The sequence below is a fragment of the Taudactylus pleione genome, unplaced genomic scaffold, assembly GCF_031769625.1.
Source record: "Taudactylus pleione unplaced genomic scaffold, aTauple2 ptg000647l, whole genome shotgun sequence".
NCBI classification, from domain to species: Eukaryota; Metazoa; Chordata; class Amphibia; order Anura; family Myobatrachidae; genus Taudactylus; species Taudactylus pleione.
The window spans coordinates 790,431-808,906 of record NW_028285049.1 but is presented as its reverse complement, the minus strand read 5'-3'; the positions used below and the strand labels follow the sequence as shown (position 1 = coordinate 808,906).

At 43.4% G+C, this 18,476-nt stretch overlaps 1 protein-coding gene across 3 annotated transcripts in view; it reads right to left on the bottom strand.

Annotated features, from left to right (window-relative positions):
- Positions 1-18,476, bottom strand: part of OSMR (oncostatin M receptor) — a 108,143-nt gene that overhangs the window by 41,537 nt on the left and 48,130 nt on the right. For all 3 annotated transcript variants that reach the window (XM_088455246.1, XM_088455244.1, XM_088455245.1), the window contains exons 2-7: positions 11,794-11,894; positions 10,976-11,142; positions 8,110-8,284; positions 5,908-6,186; positions 3,617-3,746; positions 156-301 (exon numbers count right to left, since the gene is read on the bottom strand). In XM_088455246.1, the coding sequence (XP_088311372.1) occupies positions 156-301; positions 3,617-3,746; positions 5,908-6,186; positions 8,110-8,284; positions 10,976-11,142; positions 11,794-11,872 (976 nt within the window). In that variant the 5' untranslated portion in view covers positions 11,873-11,894. The remainder of the gene's footprint in view (positions 1-155; positions 302-3,616; positions 3,747-5,907; positions 6,187-8,109; positions 8,285-10,975; positions 11,143-11,793; positions 11,895-18,476) is intronic.

The window sequence follows — 18,476 nt, the reverse complement described above, 5'->3', positions numbered from 1 at the left end:
AACCTATCTATTTATGTACTATGTAAGGCGCTGCTGAACCCTTATGGCGCCATATAAATAAATGATAATAAATAAATAGCACATAAGGAGGTACGATATCTGAATGTGACATGTGGAGTTACAGAGGAACAGGGTAATGCTGGCATGAGACTTACTTCTCTCTGTCACATTCACAATGGCCTGGATGCTTCTCCCTCCCAGTACATTTACAGCAGTCAGTGTAAAATTATATATCTGCTGGTTCCTGACAATGGGCCAAATACACTCATTTCTGGAGCAGGAAGAGGATTTGTGAGATGACCTAAAAAATAGAAGATGTGAGCACAGTCATACCAAACCTCTGTCTATTACCAAATGATTACATATATATTATTAGCTAGTGTTATTTCTGATGGTACTTTTGTATCATTTTTAATTATTAAAACTAGTTCAAGAAGCAGGGACGACATCAGGGAGCGCATCGCAGGAATGAATGGAATAAACATCTGAAGACTTGTCTGGAAGCCAGTATATTTCTTGTATCAACTGGTAGCTTTAGAATAATGCTGGTACCTTTCTTTTTAGGCTTACTGGTACCTTTTCAATTTTTTCTATGTCCAAGTTCTACAGTGAGATTCTCAGGGGTTTATTTACAACACATCAGCTTGTAAAATCCAGTGCTTCTGATTGTGTTTATGCCCAATACTTAAAAGGACAATGATTTTACTAGCCTTATCTTGCTAGTGAAAGCTTTAGCCTTTTAAATTTTGGGCATAAACAGATAAGTGAGTGAGAGACGTTTTTTATTTTTTTTCTTCCCTTGACAGGACGGAACTAAGCCCCGCCCCCATTTTTGAATGGCCCGCAGACCGCCGTACACCCATAGCGGTGGGCATTGAGGGGGTGCAAACCATCAATGGTTCACCATAGATGGTAATCACCGATGTGCCCATCGATGGTAACCATCGATGGACACCCTATGACGGCCATCCCTAGCATAAATACGATCAGATGCGGAGGGTGGTAAAATAAATAAACCCCTAAGGGCAGAAGCCTCCTATTCCTAATAGGGATAAATCAGTGTTTCCAAAGTTTTTTGTCTCAATGCTCCATTACTGTCCTGGTTTAAGGATTTCTATATTTGAGCTTAGTTGACCATCTCTATAAAAGCATGGGTATCCTTAAAACCTGGACTGTAAGGGGACTTTAGGGACTGAGGGCCTGATTCAGAGCCGGACGCTATTTGCGCTCGTTCAGAAAAAGGGGCTGGCTATTTAAATTGAGCGCTCGCTCTTTGCGGTCTGTTGACGCCTCTATGTCTGAGCGAGCGAACAAAATATGCGCTCGCTATTTTGTAAACACGCCCCCTGGCCGTTTGCATCATACGTCATCTCCGCTATTTATTAGATTAATCGAGTACTTCGAAAGGCGTCTGAACTGCTCGCAGTGCTTGTGGTTGGATTTTCCTATCGCAATCATGCGAACAGTTCAGGCTAAGAGACAACCAAGTGACGTGGCCAATGACGCTGCTTTGTTAATTATGCACACCCTTAAAACGCCCGTTTTGACCGTTTGGCACACCTGCGTCCGGATCTCCACGCCCCGTTTTCAAGCACCTTCCCCTGTTACCACCCACAAACGTCTCATCCTGTCACTCAAATTAGCAGGCACTCGCTATTTTGCGAACACATGATTTCCGACCGCACTGACTGGTTGGTGCATGCGCATTACGACCCATACACATGCGCAGATGTGCGAACATCGCTCGGAGCAAACGAGCGGCCGCTTACGAGCGGCTCTGAATCAGGCCCTGAGTTCTGGGTTTGGGAGACACTGAGATAAATATTGCTTCCCATATCTGCAGGCAGTTACTGGCTTAATGCACATTGGTAACTTAAGCTGGCCACACATCTAAAGATTATCTGTCCAACCAGCCAACTAGTTGATTGGTTGGAATGAAAATCTGGTAAGGTATGAAACAAATGACAATCAGCAATTTGCTCCCAAACGCCGGAAAATGGACAAATACTGTTGTTTGAACAAATTGTTTAGATCAAACATTTAACAAACTTGTCTGACCGACCATTTTCATCTGTTTTCTGGCATTTAGGAGCAAATTGCTGATCACCAGTTACTCCCATACGTTACCAGATTTTCATTCCAACCAATCAACTAGTTGGCTGGTTGGACAGATAATATTTAGATGTGTGGCCAGCTTTACATATGGAAAATTATTAACAATTTGCAAGATCCATCATTTGGACAACTGTACCTACTTAATCAGTTATTTCAGTTTGCTTATTACTTGTACTTTAAGTTGTATCAAGAATTGTTGTTTAAAGATGTGTAACAGTTTTTGATACTTTCCAATTGAATTAAGCTAGGTGTTTTATTATACTTTCCTCTATGATGTGGAGAATATAGTGTTACATTGTGCACAAAGTTCCAAATTCAGCCACCAGAGAGGAGCTTTAGGGCAGATCATTCTTGTTGTTCACCTGTGCCCTTGTTTTTAAAACTATGACATCTCTGCAATGTTTTAGTTATACTAAATGGGGAAAATAAGCCGCACCAGGGGAAAAAAACATATATGGCATCTTAGGGCCATATTCAATTAGTGGCCATCATCGCCGTTTTTCCTGGGGATAAAAGTATCGGACGCGTGCCCGCGTATCCCCATATTCAATTAGGATTCGGCGAATACGGGACCCGACGGAAAGGTAAGTAGCGAAAAGTCCAGTCACTTTTTGGGGAAATCAACCTGTCACCCCCCAGAAGATGGTCTGACATGGGGGATCACTATGGGTACCCTCGAATTGGCCTGCTGAAGGTATTTGGAGTCTTTAAATGTTGTCGGCAGGTGCTTTTATGCGTCTTTGAATAAGTGGTGAAGAATAGCATTTAGAAACTTTTTTTTTTAAAACAACTAGTCCCATCAAATTTGGGGTACATAAAAATGGGTGCAAGCATATTTTGAAGTCCTTAAAGTGAACTTTAAATGAAACCACTTTTTTTTGGGGTGTCCTATGCTAAGTTATAATTTTGTAATTACACAGATACCTTTTAGGGGACATTCCAAATTCTGCAGGGTAATTTTTTGAAGTCTGCAGCCCAAAACCCCAATTCTGCACTTTATTTCGCCACCTATTCTATGGTGCAAACTTATCCCCGTTTTTTACAAATACTTTTTTCGCACCCGCGAAAAGTCTTTGAAATTGAATATGGTGATAACTGAAAATAGCGAAAAGGATGTCATCGGCGACAAATTATCGTCGATAACGGCTTTTTGCAGCCTAATTGAATATGGCCCATAGTTTGATAAATCCAGTCTATGCATCATGCAGTGAAGCCCACAATGAAAACGACTTCCAGTGAGAAAAGAACAAAACAAATATAGGGCTCATTATCCATGTAGAAAGCATTGATATCATCTAAAGATGTAAGAAATAATCACTGACAGCAGAGTGACCAGCATCTGGCCAGTGCTATTGATTATACTGCCATCTAGAACTCTGTACTAATGAATGTTAACAGGCATTATACAGCTTCAAGCTTTCTACAAGCAGCTACATCGAGAGCAACGTTGTATGAAAATAACCTCAGCTTTGTCATTATTTCAATATTGGGTTTAACTTACCATTCATGTAGTGTGTAATTTACAGCCAGATCCTTATAAAAGTTGTATAGTTGTCCTGGGCTCCATGTGCAATTTAAAGTTTTCATATCGTGTGTTACACAGGAAAAGTTTTTGGGTTCATCTGGTGGTTCTGTAACAAGCATATCAACAAGTAAGCCAAATGTATGAACTCATATTCAGCATTAATTCAGATTACAGATTAATTCAGATTACAGGTCCAGTGATGTTAGTTTGTACAAACTAGAACGATTTACAGAAACTTATAAAGACACTTCTATCTACAGTATTATGTATTGTATATTACAGCACCCAACATGTCCCTACACTGCCTAGCAACCAGTTAAATGACTGTGCACATATTTGCCTTATTAAATAAAATAAAAGTTGAACACTTCCTATAGCAATGCTGCAGTGGAAATACATTTAACCACATTCCTCCCTATATGAAATTTTTTTTTTTTTTTGGGGGGGGGTTATTAGTTTTTTGGGCTTTTTTAATAGAATAATTTAAATAACAAGGAAAACCTTAATTCCAGGCACTGTAAGCCTTCATAGGGCCAGATTAACAAATAAACAGATGGAGCTACAGCTTCAGGCTTGCACATAAAAATAGACCCATCACCATGTCCACATGATGATGACCACCACCCACCTATCTGTCACATAGTTGCCCATAAGTCATAGGTATTAAAATTTTGGTGCCCATTCATCATAACACTTGTGATAATTATGGTTTGAAATCTCTGTGAGTTCAAACAAAGTTTAGGAGGCATTCATCAGGGCCGTAGCTAGGGTAGTGTGACCTGTGCCATGGCACAGGGCACCACAGGGCAGGAGGCGCTGTTAGGCCTGTCAATTTTCCTGTTTATTATAATTCTCAATTGTAGCTTCCTCTGCTTTTATCCCCAGCATCTCCTGGCCTCCCCTATCTCTTCCCTGGCCCTTCCCCATGAGGCCATGGCCCATTTTCAGGTCACACCTCCTTCCCCCTGCCCATACGCCAACCCCACGTGTTTTTTTCCAGTGTCCAGCCCAAACCCCCCTATGCTCCGCAATGCTGCGGCCACCGCCAGAGTCTGTGGCCACCGCCCCCCCCCACTGCAGAGACATGCAGCCCCGTGTCAGTCCCCCGCCGACGCTGTGCCGTCTTCCTTGACCCAGTTCACAGGAGGAGAGCTTGGGGAACAGGAATGTACCTGCTACAGGTAAGATGACACAGCAGGGATGGATCTTTTCAGATCCCTCTGCTGTATTGGGTGCTGTATGCCATTTCTGGGTGGGATGGTTGATTACCATGGTATGTACCTAGAAATGCTGTGTACATCGCATAGGACAGCTCTCCCCATATAAGAGCTGTCCTTTGCAATGCCCCCAGACAGCACTTTTGGGTTTAACGCGGGCGTGGGGGATGATGGGAGGGGTTAGCATCCCAGGAAGAAGCCCATAGGCTTCTATCGGATAACGCCACCTGAAGGGGTGTTACCGCATTTTCCCCTTTAATATATCCTGGCCATTATCATAGCCATAATGTATCTCAAAGACTTACAATGCCTGGAATTAAGGCTTCCCTTGTTTTTGGACCATTTTTGCCATTTTGAAGTTTTTACCTAGTGAAACTGTTAGGGCAGCTTCCAGTACCTAATTAAAAAAAATACTTTGAGACTGTTCCGGCACTGGCTACCGCTAACCCTCCAGCCCCCCTGCCCCTCCGCTTGCACTTGCTTCGGTGAACTGGTGCCTCCGGTCAGCTGATCGCCAGGCTCCTGTTCCTTGACCTCGGTTATCTGAAGTGTGCTGTAATCTGAGATGCCGACATGCAACACACATGAAATGACAGGGTCACAGAGCAGGTGCCCAGCAATCAGCCAGCTGGAGTCACAGGGGAGCTCACCGGAGCGCCCATCACCAGTCTCTGGTTGTAGATAAGTGTTTTGTTTTTTTCTTAACATTTTTTTGTCTACAGTGATCAGCTTGTGGTCTATTTAGACACATTTTGCTGATCACAGGCTCCCGGCTCTGCACGGCCTCTCAGAGCCGAGCAGGAGTTGGTGAAACGGGGGACAATCCATTAATATCACAAGTCTCCTCCTCATTATTATTATTTTTTACAATTTATTTAAGTAAATGTGAGCAGATCATACAAGTATGGGAAATGCAATCTGCTTCTACAATAATGCAAGTTTAAGGGCTTAGAGTAGTTTTTTTATGAAAACTGCTCCAAAAGCCCTTTTATACATTTAGTAAAAATATGATTGATAAATATAAAGCACATGTTATACAATGGAACTCACTGCTGACAATAAGAACAGTCCCATGGCTTTTCCCACTGTCCACGCGGCAGACAACGTTGGCCCCATCTGACCTAGTCATAGTCACATTTCTCACTGTTATTACATAGCTCTCTGTCTCCATGCTGAAAGACTGGTCACCGTATATCCTATTTCTATACTTAATATCTTCCACTCTCTGATTGAGGCCGGGTAAGCAGCAGAAACTGACATCAGACCCCTCAAGGACTATTTTGTCATGTGGGTAAATTGCAATGTCCCTTCTGTCCTCATTACTGTGTCCTGTGAGAGAAAGGGTACAGTCAGGTGATTAGATAGGAAGGTAGACAAATAAAAAATACACAGTAGCACATAATAGCCGGCATTCCGTTACTCTCTGTTATACATTAATTTCTGAACAGTGTGCAAAAAGAGGGCCATTGTTACCACTGTGGCAATTTCCTTTCAGTGCTCTCAATACAGGTGTGCAGTCTATTCTAAGCTGAAGTGTCAAAGATTCCCCTTTTTTTAAGGGACAGCCTGGATTTTGCAAGAGGTAAGGGATCTGCGGGCGTAGATGGTGAGTTTTTGCATATAGCGCAATGTGCAGATGTGAATTTGTGGATATGTCCGCCCTATTCTGAGTCGGATGTACCTTGGCCAGATCTGTCTTGACGTGAAATAGGGTGTTTCGGGGCAGGATCTTTGTGGTGAAAATGCCATCACACGTAACTGCCCTGACTTGTTGGATTGTCTTGGGCGTGTATCATAAGCTCCCTGCGATTCTGTGTCGTGTGCATGGGGAAGGGAGACCTGTTTCTGACAAAGCTCTTGCACCTAGCATTGGACTGGTCCAAGTGAATAGGGTTAGGGGTTAGTGGTTAGGGTTAGGCCTAGATTTAGTGTTAGGGTTCAGCTTAGATTTAGTGTTAGTGGTTAGGGTTAGGCTTAGAGTTAGTGTTGGGGGTTAGGCGTTAGGCTTAGATTTAGCGTCAGGGGTTAGCGGTTAGGGTTAGGCTTAGATTTAGAGTTAGGGGTTAGTGGTTAGGCTTAGATTTAGTGTTAGGGGTCAGCGGTTAGGGTTAGGCTTAGATTTAGAGTTAGGGGTTAGGCTTAGATTTAGTGTTAGAGGTTAGGGTTAGGCTTAGATTTAGTGTTAGGGGTTAGGGTTAGGCTTACATTTTGTGTTAGCGGTTAGTGGTTAGGGTTAGGCTTAGATTTAGTGTTGGGGTTAGGGTTAGATTTAGTGTTAGGAGTTAGCGCTTAGGGTTAGGCTTAGATTTAGTGTTAGGGGTTAGCAGTTAGGGTTAGGCTTTGATTTAGTGTTAGGGTTAGATTTAGCGTTAGGGGTTAGGATTAGGGTTAGATTTAGTGTTAGGGGTTAGCAGTTAGGGTTAGGCTTAGATTTAGTGTTCGGAGTTAGCTGTTAGGGTTAGGTTTAGATTTAGTGTGAGGAGTTAGCGCTTAGAGTTCGGCTTAGATTTACTGTTGGGGGTTAACGGTTAGGGCTAGGCTTAGATTCAGTGTTAGGCGTTAGCGCTTAGGGTTAGGCTTAGATTTACTGTTGGGGGCTAGAGGTTAGGCTTAGATTTAGTGTTGGGGGTTAGGAGTTAGGCTTAGATTTAGTGTTGGGGGTTAGGGTTAGGCTTAGATTTACTGTTGGGGGTTAGTGGTTCGGGGTTAGGCTTAGATTTAGTGTTGGGGCTTAGGGTTAGGTTTAGATTTAGTGTTAGGAGTTAGCGCTGAGGGTTAGGCTTAGATTTAGTGTTAGGGGTTAGCGGTTACGGGTTAGGCTAAAATAAGCAAGCAAATGGTATGCCAACATTCTGGCGTCAACACGTTAAATGTCGACATTATGAAAATGTCAACATTTTCACCATATCAACAATTTTGAATATCAAAATATTGCTTGTCGACCTAAAGTCCTTGTCAACATTCAGAACCTGTCAACGTTCTGGTGCCAACATTCTGGATGTTGACTTTACATACCACTCCCACTTTGGCTATCCAATGTCTCAGCAAATTAGGTCTCATACTTCAGGGAACCCCCAGTAGAGGGGGAATGATACATATGCCTGTTTCTGGGTGATTATTGTGGATATTTGTGAACTATGCATGCGCCATAGAAAACAAACGCAACTGCACATGCGCCGTACCATGCATTTGTGTCATGGGCGTGTGGGCAGACATCCGTAGTTGGTCTATGGTACATCTGGCAGCACTCACCATGATGGGTCTTCCATGGGCTCCACATGCCCCAAGATGTCCCTAATGTACCATCGTCTTGTACAAGTGCGCTCCGAATGCGCAAAGAGTGAGAGTCGCATTCTAGTGGCAGCTGCGAGTCCCACGTCCATCTGTAGGGTTCTCCAGATCTGGATAGAGTTGTGCTGTAAGTTTCCTGGAGTATAACGATATAAGAAAACTGAGAAGCGACATCACATGGGGAGCGGTCTGCAAGGGGACATGTTTTCCACGCACACGAGTATAATGTGCCTCCAGACACAGTGTTTGGAGGGGCCGGGAGGTCCCTCTGAGATTGGCGGCAGCCGGCCAGAGGGTGTTTCTGATTGGTCGAATTGTTTGCCCCCTTGTCAGAGAACGCACAGCCTTCTGCGGTCGCAAACAATGCGGTCATGGCGGGCAAGTGGTTAAAACTAGTCTTATATTGTAATTAACAATACATGGAAACAAAGCATCCCGTATGAGTGCACCTTGTCTCACAATGAATTGTAGTTAAAACATAACTTTTAATATCTCATTAATATCACAGCAAAACAGAAAAACAAATGTAAATAAAAAAAATATAAAATTATATGCAAAAACTATGATAATAATTTATAATACACAATTGTGTACAGTCACAAGGGGGCCTATTCATGATGTTAATTATCGGAGTCCGAACAGACCCTGATAATTAACATTCTAACTCGCTGCGGCTGCCGGAGCAATTCATCATTGCTCCGGCGCGGTGACAGCTGATGCGAAAATCAGCTGTCCCTGCGAGCGGCCTCACTGTTCCTTTTCGGGGCAGTGAATCTTTTCCCTGCTCCTTTTGGGGCCGTATTCAATTAGAAGCGAAAAGTCAGAATCCGTGGAAAAGTATAGTGGATGACGTCATTTCGCCAGGCGAAAACTTATCCCCGTATTCAATTCCAAAGACTTTTTTTGCGTACGCGAAAAGTCAATGCAATGTAAGCGGCGGAAAAGTTTCGCCTATGAATAGCAGGCGGAAAAAAGTGCAGTTTTGGGGTACAAACCTCGGGAAACCCCCCTGCACCCTTGGGACAACCCCCAAAGAAAAACTGTGTCAAAAAATTTTCTTAAAAGACTTTAGAACACCCCAAAAAAAACCTTTCATTTTGAGGACGAAAAAGTGCGAAGTTGGGGGACAAACTTAAAAACTAGCGAAATAGACTTCTGGGGGGTCCCCAGGTATGAGGCAGGTGTTTTGTTTGATTGCAGGTGCTTGCGGAAGGTGGATTTTTTACGTGATTTAAAACTTCACTTTAGCAACTTAAAAATATGCTAGCACCCATTTTCATGTACCCCAAATTTGCTGGGAGTACTTATTTTCTCAAAAAAAAAACAGCTTAATGCTATTCTTCATTAGTTGTGTTAATGCGCTAATTGTCACAAATTAAGTACCCCAAATACCTTCATTAGGGCTAATCGAGGGCATCTATAGTGATCCCCAATGTTAGTGCATCTTTTGGGCGGTGTCAGGCTGTGTTTCCCATTTTTGACAGGACTGTTTCAGTTTCGCCGGGTGCCGTTTTCGCGTCTTTTCTAATTGAATACGGGGAATAGCGGGAGCGAGCCCGATACTTTTCCGCATACAAAACCAGCAATGTAGGCAAAAACCTCGCCATGCGAAAAAGTATCGCGGGTACGAGACTAATTGAATACGGCCCTTTGAGGCAGATTTCAAGTGACCAGTATCCAGATTTGATATACTGTGATCACCTTATTTATCAATCCAACCTCTAGTTTACACGATGATTAAATATGAGGCTGCATGTTCACTAATATCATTTTATTACAGGTCATGAAGGCTTATAGCAATCCCTTTACATCTTCACAAATTATTCCCTTTTTTTTTTTTTAAACTTCGTTAAAGAAAAAGCTACATTTAAAAAAAAATGAGGAAAATGTTGCTATCTTCTAAATTTATTTACTCTCAGCTTAAAACTGTACTGCCTAGGAGAAAGATGTTACGGAGGTCCTCCTAGCTGGAGCCTCAGCAATTGCCACATTCAGCCGATTTGCCCGGGGGTCTGTTTGTTCTGTAATACAGAGATAATAATCTAACGTTCTGTTCTATTTTAAAATGGCAGTGGAGGGGGTGTGAGCTGGAGGACCAATCACAAAAAGGCAAAGTCTTGATTGCTCAGGATTGGTCCCCCTGCTCAAAACTCAGCAAAGCTCAAAGCTCAAAAACCAAAACCAAAAGTAGCAGCATCTGCGTACAAACAAAGACATAGGAATTGATTTATTACTGCTTGGTATTTAAGTTTTGCTTTCACTTATTAATAAAGGTGCGTACACACATAATGATTTTTTGATCGATTTAACTATAACGACGTCGTTATCATTAAATTGTTTATAAAATCGTTCATCTTTTTAAGGTGAAGGATGAACGATAATGGTTCATGCGCGTTCACGTTTGTAGTTTGTAGTTCATCGTCCATTCTGACTGTCCAACAAACGATTTTTGTTCAGAAAATCATTCATGTTGTACAGAATGAACGATGTGTATTCACTGTATGCATGATTAAAAAATTGTTCATCGTTCATGAAAATTGTTCATTAATTTAGTAACCAACGATTTTTATAAACGATTTTTGTTCACTTTTTCAAGGGAAAACCTGGACGAAAATCGTTCACTAAAATCATTGGTTACTAACATCGTTATGTGTGTACGCACCTTTAGTGTTAACAAAACATCCCAAGTAACCAGCTTTCATTTCCTTAAATCACAAAGTATTTGGATAGATTTGTATTGAATATTTCACTTTAAATGAGAACAAATCCTTTTAAAATAGGATGTTTTGAATGCAAATGAATACATTGAAATCAGCATATTGCTTACGTTCAGGATAATAATTAGTTTTTTAGACCGGGCCACTTGTATGTGAAACTTTATCTTCCCATCAGGCGCATGAGATTGTCCACCGAGCTTCCATTCTAGAAACAAACGCTGCCGTAAGGAATCATGGCGAAGCTCAAGGTCCCGCGGTGTAAGAGAACCTGCAGGTTCTAGAACATGAAGACATCAAGTGAGAAACATCAAACATTCAAATGGAGATTTAGTAAATCTTCTACAGAGGACTAGTGGAGGTATCACTCATGGCAACCAATCATCTTCTCTAGCTAGCATTTTATACAATGTACAACACAAATGACAGCCATAATCTGGTTGGTTGCTATGGGCAACAGCTAAACTTGTCCTCTTTAGAATGTTTTATAAATCATAATGATCACATACGACTGCTTACATTCTACGCCTGTCTTTAGTCCCGCGTCGGTATTTAGACACCGGGATTTAGTCAGACTGCTTCCCCTATCGCTAACAATGCCCGGCTTACATTCGTTCGGGAAGCCGTCTGTCTAGATTCTGGCGTCGGGCCGTCTGTCTAGATTCTGGCGTCAGGATCTAGACGGGCGTTGGGATTTCGATGCCTGTCTTTAGTCCCGCGTTGGTATTAGGTGCCGGGGTTTAGTCAGATGGCTTCTTGGCTGTTGGCATTTTGACTGTATCCCCTATAGATGTACATGATATCTCTGCTCCAACAGCCCTGTAATGACGGGGCCTGCAGCGGCTGTGCAGCGGGTTGGGGATGGGCGGAATGGATATATATATAATTATATATATTTATATAAATAATGCACTTATGGTTTATACTGTACCTTGGCAATGCCACAATCCAGGCTCAAGAGTCAGAAACAGTGCAATGACCACACCATGAAGTCCTGTACAACGGTCCATTGATTATTGTAACAACATTTATCTAGAATAAAACAGAATATTAAGAAAGTATGAAATATAGGATATAGGACTAATTTATGGGATCAGCAAGGATAAAAGCGTCCCCTGAGAGACGGTAACATGTGACAGGGTGGAGAAGTGACAAGTTCCCCCCAATGATCACTAGTGGCAGGATGGGATCTTAGTATCACACCATTACACTGCTGTTAGCTGGATCTTCCTTCATTTATTATGCAGATGAATGGAATGACTGTATATATTAGACATGGAATGTTGTCATTTCTGTACTAGCCACAATAGCCTCATTCTCCTCCTCTCTATTCCCCACTGTTACCCCTGATAGCCGATCTCCAGGAGTTTCTGTTCATTTTTACAAACTAGAGAAATAAAGTGCCGCACAGTAAGACAATGGGGCTTCTGTAATAGGTTGCAAGCTGCAGCCGCTGCAGGAACTCCTGTGAGTCTTCCCGTATCTTTAAAGCGGCAATCATTTTAAAGGCAAAAGCAAACTGGTTTTGCCTTTAAAATGTTTGCCGCTTTAAAAACACTAGAACAGGAGTTCCTGCAGCGGCTGAATCTCGCAACCTATTACAGAAGCCCCAATAACTTTATTGTCCACTAACGTTACAGTGAGCAACACTGTTCATCAGCTTCAAGCACCAATTAAAATGCATGTCCCGGACTCAGAGGTCCCGATTTCAGAAACCAATGGGCTCTGTCACAGAGGGATATCAGGACAATTCTGTGTTAAAACATTGTATTAACAAATGACCAGAAATAAGGGGGAGCGAGAGACATGCACAGGAAGCAATCACCTTAAATTGGCAAAAAATGTGCATTGGGTTCCATGGCTTGTACCCTGGCTTACCGAACCATTCCAAATGTATGTTAAATAACATTAGGGCAGGGTTGCCTACCCTCCCGATTTGGGCGGGAGCCTCCCGATAATCGGGTGCAGCTCCCGCCCCCCCGGAAAGGCAGGCAAGCCTCCCGGCAGCCGGCGATCCCCCCGACATCCCCCGCAACTTACTCTTAACCCCCGCTTTGAGGGCAGCCAGTGACGCGATTCACGTCATTTTGACCCCGCCCCCTGCCTCACAATGCCTGTATTATCGGCATTGTGTGGCGGGGGCGGGGCCAAAATGACGCGATCGCGTTACCCCGCCCCCGTGACGCCTACAAACGGCAGGCACCCGTCCGGACACGCCCCCTTTTTCGGCCACGCCCCCCGCTGCCCTGCCGATCTGGCTGCTCCCTCCCGGAAGGAGCAGCCAGAAAGTCGGCAACTATGCATTAGGGGCATATGTATCAAAGCTTGATGTGAGATAAAATTGTGAAATATAGAGCACCAACCAATCAGCTCCAAACTATCATTTCTTAAACACAGCCTGCAAAATGTAAACTAGAAGCTGATTGGTTGGTGATATATATCTCACTATTTTATCTCACATCAAGCTTTGAAACATATGCCCCTAAATAGTTAGCAGTAAGTTACATGTGGAATAGATTTGTTAGGGAGAAGAGGAACTGAGGGCAGAATATACTGGAAGTGGATTAAACCACAAGGCTGGAGGCTGTCCTTCGTGTCAATCACACTGGGTTAGCCATTGTAGATTTTAGGGGATGGATAACTACTGTAGTTTATTACTGTAGATTGCTGTCCTGCTAGATCCAGGCCTCTTTGTCTGTCGGATATTGTATACCCACCCTGCCCTTTTTTGTTCTAGGCTGGAAAGTACAGTAGAGTAACAGAACAAGTACAGTATATGGGGTAAATGTACTAAGTCTTGGAGAGAAATTAAGTGGACGGAGATAAAATACCAACCAATCAGCTCCTAACGGTCAGTTTTCAAACACTGCCTGTAAAGCAGCAGTTAGGAGCTGATTGGCTGGTACTTTATCTCCTTCCACAGTACCGCTCTCCAAGACTTAGTACATAGACCCCATGTCTTTAGTTATAGATGTTTGTTTGGGGTGCACCCACCATCGTGACTATGTTGAGAGCTGCACCATCGTTACAGAGGCAGCAACATCTCCCTCACAGGATGGCTAATCAAGTCTAGGAGGAGTTGGATCCCCATCATTCTGGCTGGTTGCAGCACCCGGGCGACCTTCCATTGCGGTTTATGTATTGTTAGTTCGGTTGAACATGGTACTGTGGGGTTTGCTGTGTTATAGCCATCCTTACTGTACATTGCCATCACGCATTTTTTTTTTTAATAGTTAAAATTAATTACTATTCCATTAATTAGATTCAATTCATCTTAAAATAAATAAATACTGGCATTTTTATTTAAACCAATTTGTGGTGTCAGGGTTTTATTTTAGTTAAGTTATTGTTAAGTTTATATTGTCTGTTTGGATTGAGTGGCTGACACGAGGACGCCATACAGACGATTTGAAGTTTATACCCTTTTCCTGATATTTCCCTAATCTATTATAAAATAATATAAAGGTTAAAAACAATATTGCTAAATTACACTATAGCTATGTGGAAACACCTACATCCACAGTATGTGTGAGTACTTATGTGTAAATACCTATAACATACCTACACTATGGGTCAGATCACCTATACTTACAATCTGTGAGTCCATCTACTGTACTTACAGTATATCTGACCATACCTATAGTATTTGGGAATACTCCTGTCTGCAGCATGTGTGAATAATTATGCCTATTGTATGAGTGTGAATACCTATATTTATGTTTGAATAACATGTATTCACACGCTGTGAAAGTAAGGCTTTTCCATTGACGTTTCTTAATTGGCTTTGAATAACTAATAATTTAGGGCCTGATTCAGACTTGTGCCCAAACCTGATGGTTAGAGATCTGCACAAGCGTGGGATCTGCACGGCGAATGTGCAGGTCTCTATCTGCGGGTACACTCGCAGTGCCCCTAAGCAGCAGCATGTCAAGCCATTTGGGGGCAGGGATTGGGCGGGGCCCTCATTTTCTGGGAGTGGCGAGGCCGGGGTCTGCGTCTCCCGACATATATTTCCTGGCAGCGGCTGAGCAGTTCTGGTGGTTATTCAGAGTAAGCACAGGCTTACTCAGATGGCTGATGGCTGTGACCATGGTTGCGATGGCGATACGATGCATGGATGTGCCCGAGACTCTCTGCGACATTAGTGCCATTAAGGCCCCCACACTAGGAGCATACCGCTGTGTGGGGAAGCATAAGCGCTGTCATCATCTGGCGCACTACAACGCCGAGCATAATCTAATTTTCTCCAGCACAGAAACTTGCCATGTGTCTGTTTAACCCTGTGTCTAAGCCACCTGTTAAGCTACCTGGCAATAAACCTAAGACCCGGTTAAATTGCCTCCTGTGTGGACACTAATAACCTGCTGTGCAACCCAGCATCCAACACTAGTACTCCCTAGGCCCTACTACTAGGTACTACTAAGGGTCACACTCTGCTAAACTCTGGTAACAGTTTATAGGCTCAGATTGCTGCACCACCCAACTCTGCTCTACTCTGCTAATCGTTCCAAACCCACTCTTGAAAGCCTTGCGGCTCTCTGCCACCAGGAACTGTGCTTACCCATATATAGGCCTGATTCAGAGATGTACGTAAACCCCGATGGTTTGCATACATCTCCGATGTTTGGCGATCTGCACATGTGCAGGATCTGTACGGCGTATGTGCAGATCTCTGTCTGCGACAATGGTAGCAGTGCCCCCTAAGCCGCAGCATAATTGACATACTGCGGCTCTTTGGGGGTGAGGAAGGGGCGGCGAATGAGTGTTACAGAAAACGGGGGCGTGTCTGCGAGGTCAGTGGCTGCGTCATTGGACACAGCTTCACTTATTCCAGCCGTGTGAAAACACCAGCCATCCTAATGACCCTGAGGGTTACTCAGATGCACGATGTTCACGCAGATGATCAGATGCTGCGTCTTCGGAGGCAGCAGCGGATCACAAAAGCCCGCAATGGGCGTCTTTCAACTAAAGATGCCTCCTAATGCTTTAATAAATGTTTGCACAGTAGCTGCATCCACAGTCCGCCGCGTACGGAATCGCAGTTGTGACGGGATTTGCACCCATCTATGAATCAGACCCATAATACGCTAAAGTGAACACAAAAACAAAGGGAAGGGAATGTAAAAGAAAAAATAAATAAATTAAGCATTCACCTGAACGCTGCAGAGTATAGCATTCCTCTGTACGCTGCTGAGTATAGCATTCCTCTGTACGCTGCTGAGTATAGCATTCCTCTGTATGCTGCTAGTATAGCATTCCTCTGTATGCTGCTAGTATAGCATTCCTCTGTACGCTGCTGAGTATAGCATTCCTCTGTACGCTGCTGAGTATAGCATTCCTCTGTACGCTGCTGAGTATAGCATTCCTCTGTACGCTGCTAGTATAGCATTCCTCTGTATGCTGCTAGTATAGCATTCCTCTGTACGCTGCTAGTATAGCATTCCTCTGTATGCTGCTAGTATAGCATTCCTCTCTACGCTGCTGAGTATAGCATTCCTCTGTATGCTGCTAGTATAGCATTCCTCTGTACGCTGCTAGTATAGCATTCCTCTGTACGCTGCTAGTATAGCATTCCTCTGTACGCTGCTAGTATAGCATTCCTCTGTACGCTGCTAGTATAGCATTCCTCAGTACGCTGCTGAGCATAGCATTCCTCTGTATGCTGCTAGTATAGCATTCCTCTGTACGCTGCTGAGTATAGCATTCCTCTGTACGCTGTTGAGTATAGCATTCCTCTGTACGCTGCTGAGTATAGCATTCCTCTGTACGCTGCTGAGTATAGCATTCCTCTGTACGCTGCTAGTATAGCATTCCTCTCTACGCTGCTGAGTATAGCATTCCTCTGTACGCTGCTAGTATAGCATTCCTCTCTACGCTGCTGAGTATAGCATTCCTCTGTACGCTGCTAGTATAGCATTCCTCTGTACGCTGCTAGTATAGCATTCCTCTGTACGCTATTAGTATAGCATTCCTCTGTACGCTGCTAGTATAGCATTCCTCTGTACGCTGCTAGTATAGCATTCCTCTGTACGCTGCTAGTATAGCATTCCTCTGTACGCTGCTAGTATAGCATTCCTCTGTACGCTGCTAGTATAGCATTCCTCTGTATGCTGCTAGTATAGCATTCCTCTGTACGCTGCTGAGTATAGCATTCCTCTGTATGCTGCTAGTATAGCATTCCCCTGTACGCATTCCTCTGTACGCTGCTAGTATAGCATTCATCTGTACGCTGCTGAGTATAACATTCCTCTGTACGCTGCTAGTATAGCATTCCTCTGTACGCTGCTGAGTATAACATTCCTCTGTACGCTGCTAGTATAGCATTCCTCTGTACGCTGCTAGTATAGCATTCCTCTGTACGCTGCTGAGTATAGCATTCCTCTGTACGCTGCTAGTATAGCATTCCTCTGTACGCTGCTAGTATAGCATTCCTCTTTACGCTGCTAGTATAGCATTCCTCTGTACGCTGCTAGTATAGCATTCCTCTGTACGCTGCTAGTATAGCATTCCTCTGTACGCTGCTAGTATAGCATTCCTCTGTACGCTGCTAGTATAGCATTCCTCTGTACGCTGCTAGTATAGCATTCCTCTGTACGCTGCTAGTATAGCATTCCTCTGTACGCTGCTAGTATAGCATTCCTCTGTACGCTGCTAGTATAGCATTCCTCTGTACGCTGCTAGTATAGTATTCCTCTGTATGCTGCTAGTATAGCATTCCTCTGTACTCTGCTAGTATAGCATTCCTCTGTACACTGCTGAGTATAGCATTCCTCTGTACGCTGCTAGTATAGCATTCCTCTGTACGCTGCTAGTATAGCATTCCTCTGTACGCTGCTAGTATAGCATTCCTCTGTACGCTGCTAGTATAGCATTCCTCTGTACGCTGCTAGTATAGCATTCCTCTGTACGCTGCTAGTATAACATTCCTCTGTACGCTGCTAGTATAGCATTCCTCTGTACGCTGGTAGTATAGCATTCCTCTGTACGCTGCTAGTATAGCATTCCTCTGTACGCTGCTAGTATAGCATTCCTCTGTACGCTGCTAGTATAGCATTCCTCTGTACGCTGGTAGTATAGCATTCCTCTGTACGCTGGTAGTATAGCATTCAAATGTACGCTGCTAGTATAGCATTCCTCTGTATGCTGCTAGTATAGCATTCCTCTGTATGCTGCTAGTATAGCATTCCTCTGTATGCTGCTAGTATAGCATTCCTCTGTATGCTGCTAGTATAGCATTCCTCTGTACGCTGCTGAGTATAGCATTCCTCTGTATGCTGTTAGTATAGCATTCCTCTGTATGCTGCTAGATTAGCATTCCTCTGTATGCTGCTAGTATAGCATTCCTCTGTATGCTGCTAGTATAGCATTCCTCTGTACGCTGCTGAGTATAACATTCCTCTGTATGCTGCTAGTATAGCATTCCTCTGTATGCTGCTAGTAATAATTCCTCTGTATGCTGCTAGTATAGCATTCCTCTGTATGCAGCCTGGGAATTCCCTCATTGTTTAATCTCCTGAAATGTTTAAGTCTTTGGCGCTTTTCCAATTTTCCACAAAACACAGTTTTGCTGCTAACGTCATACGAGCTTCTACATATCTTACTATTGGAATAATA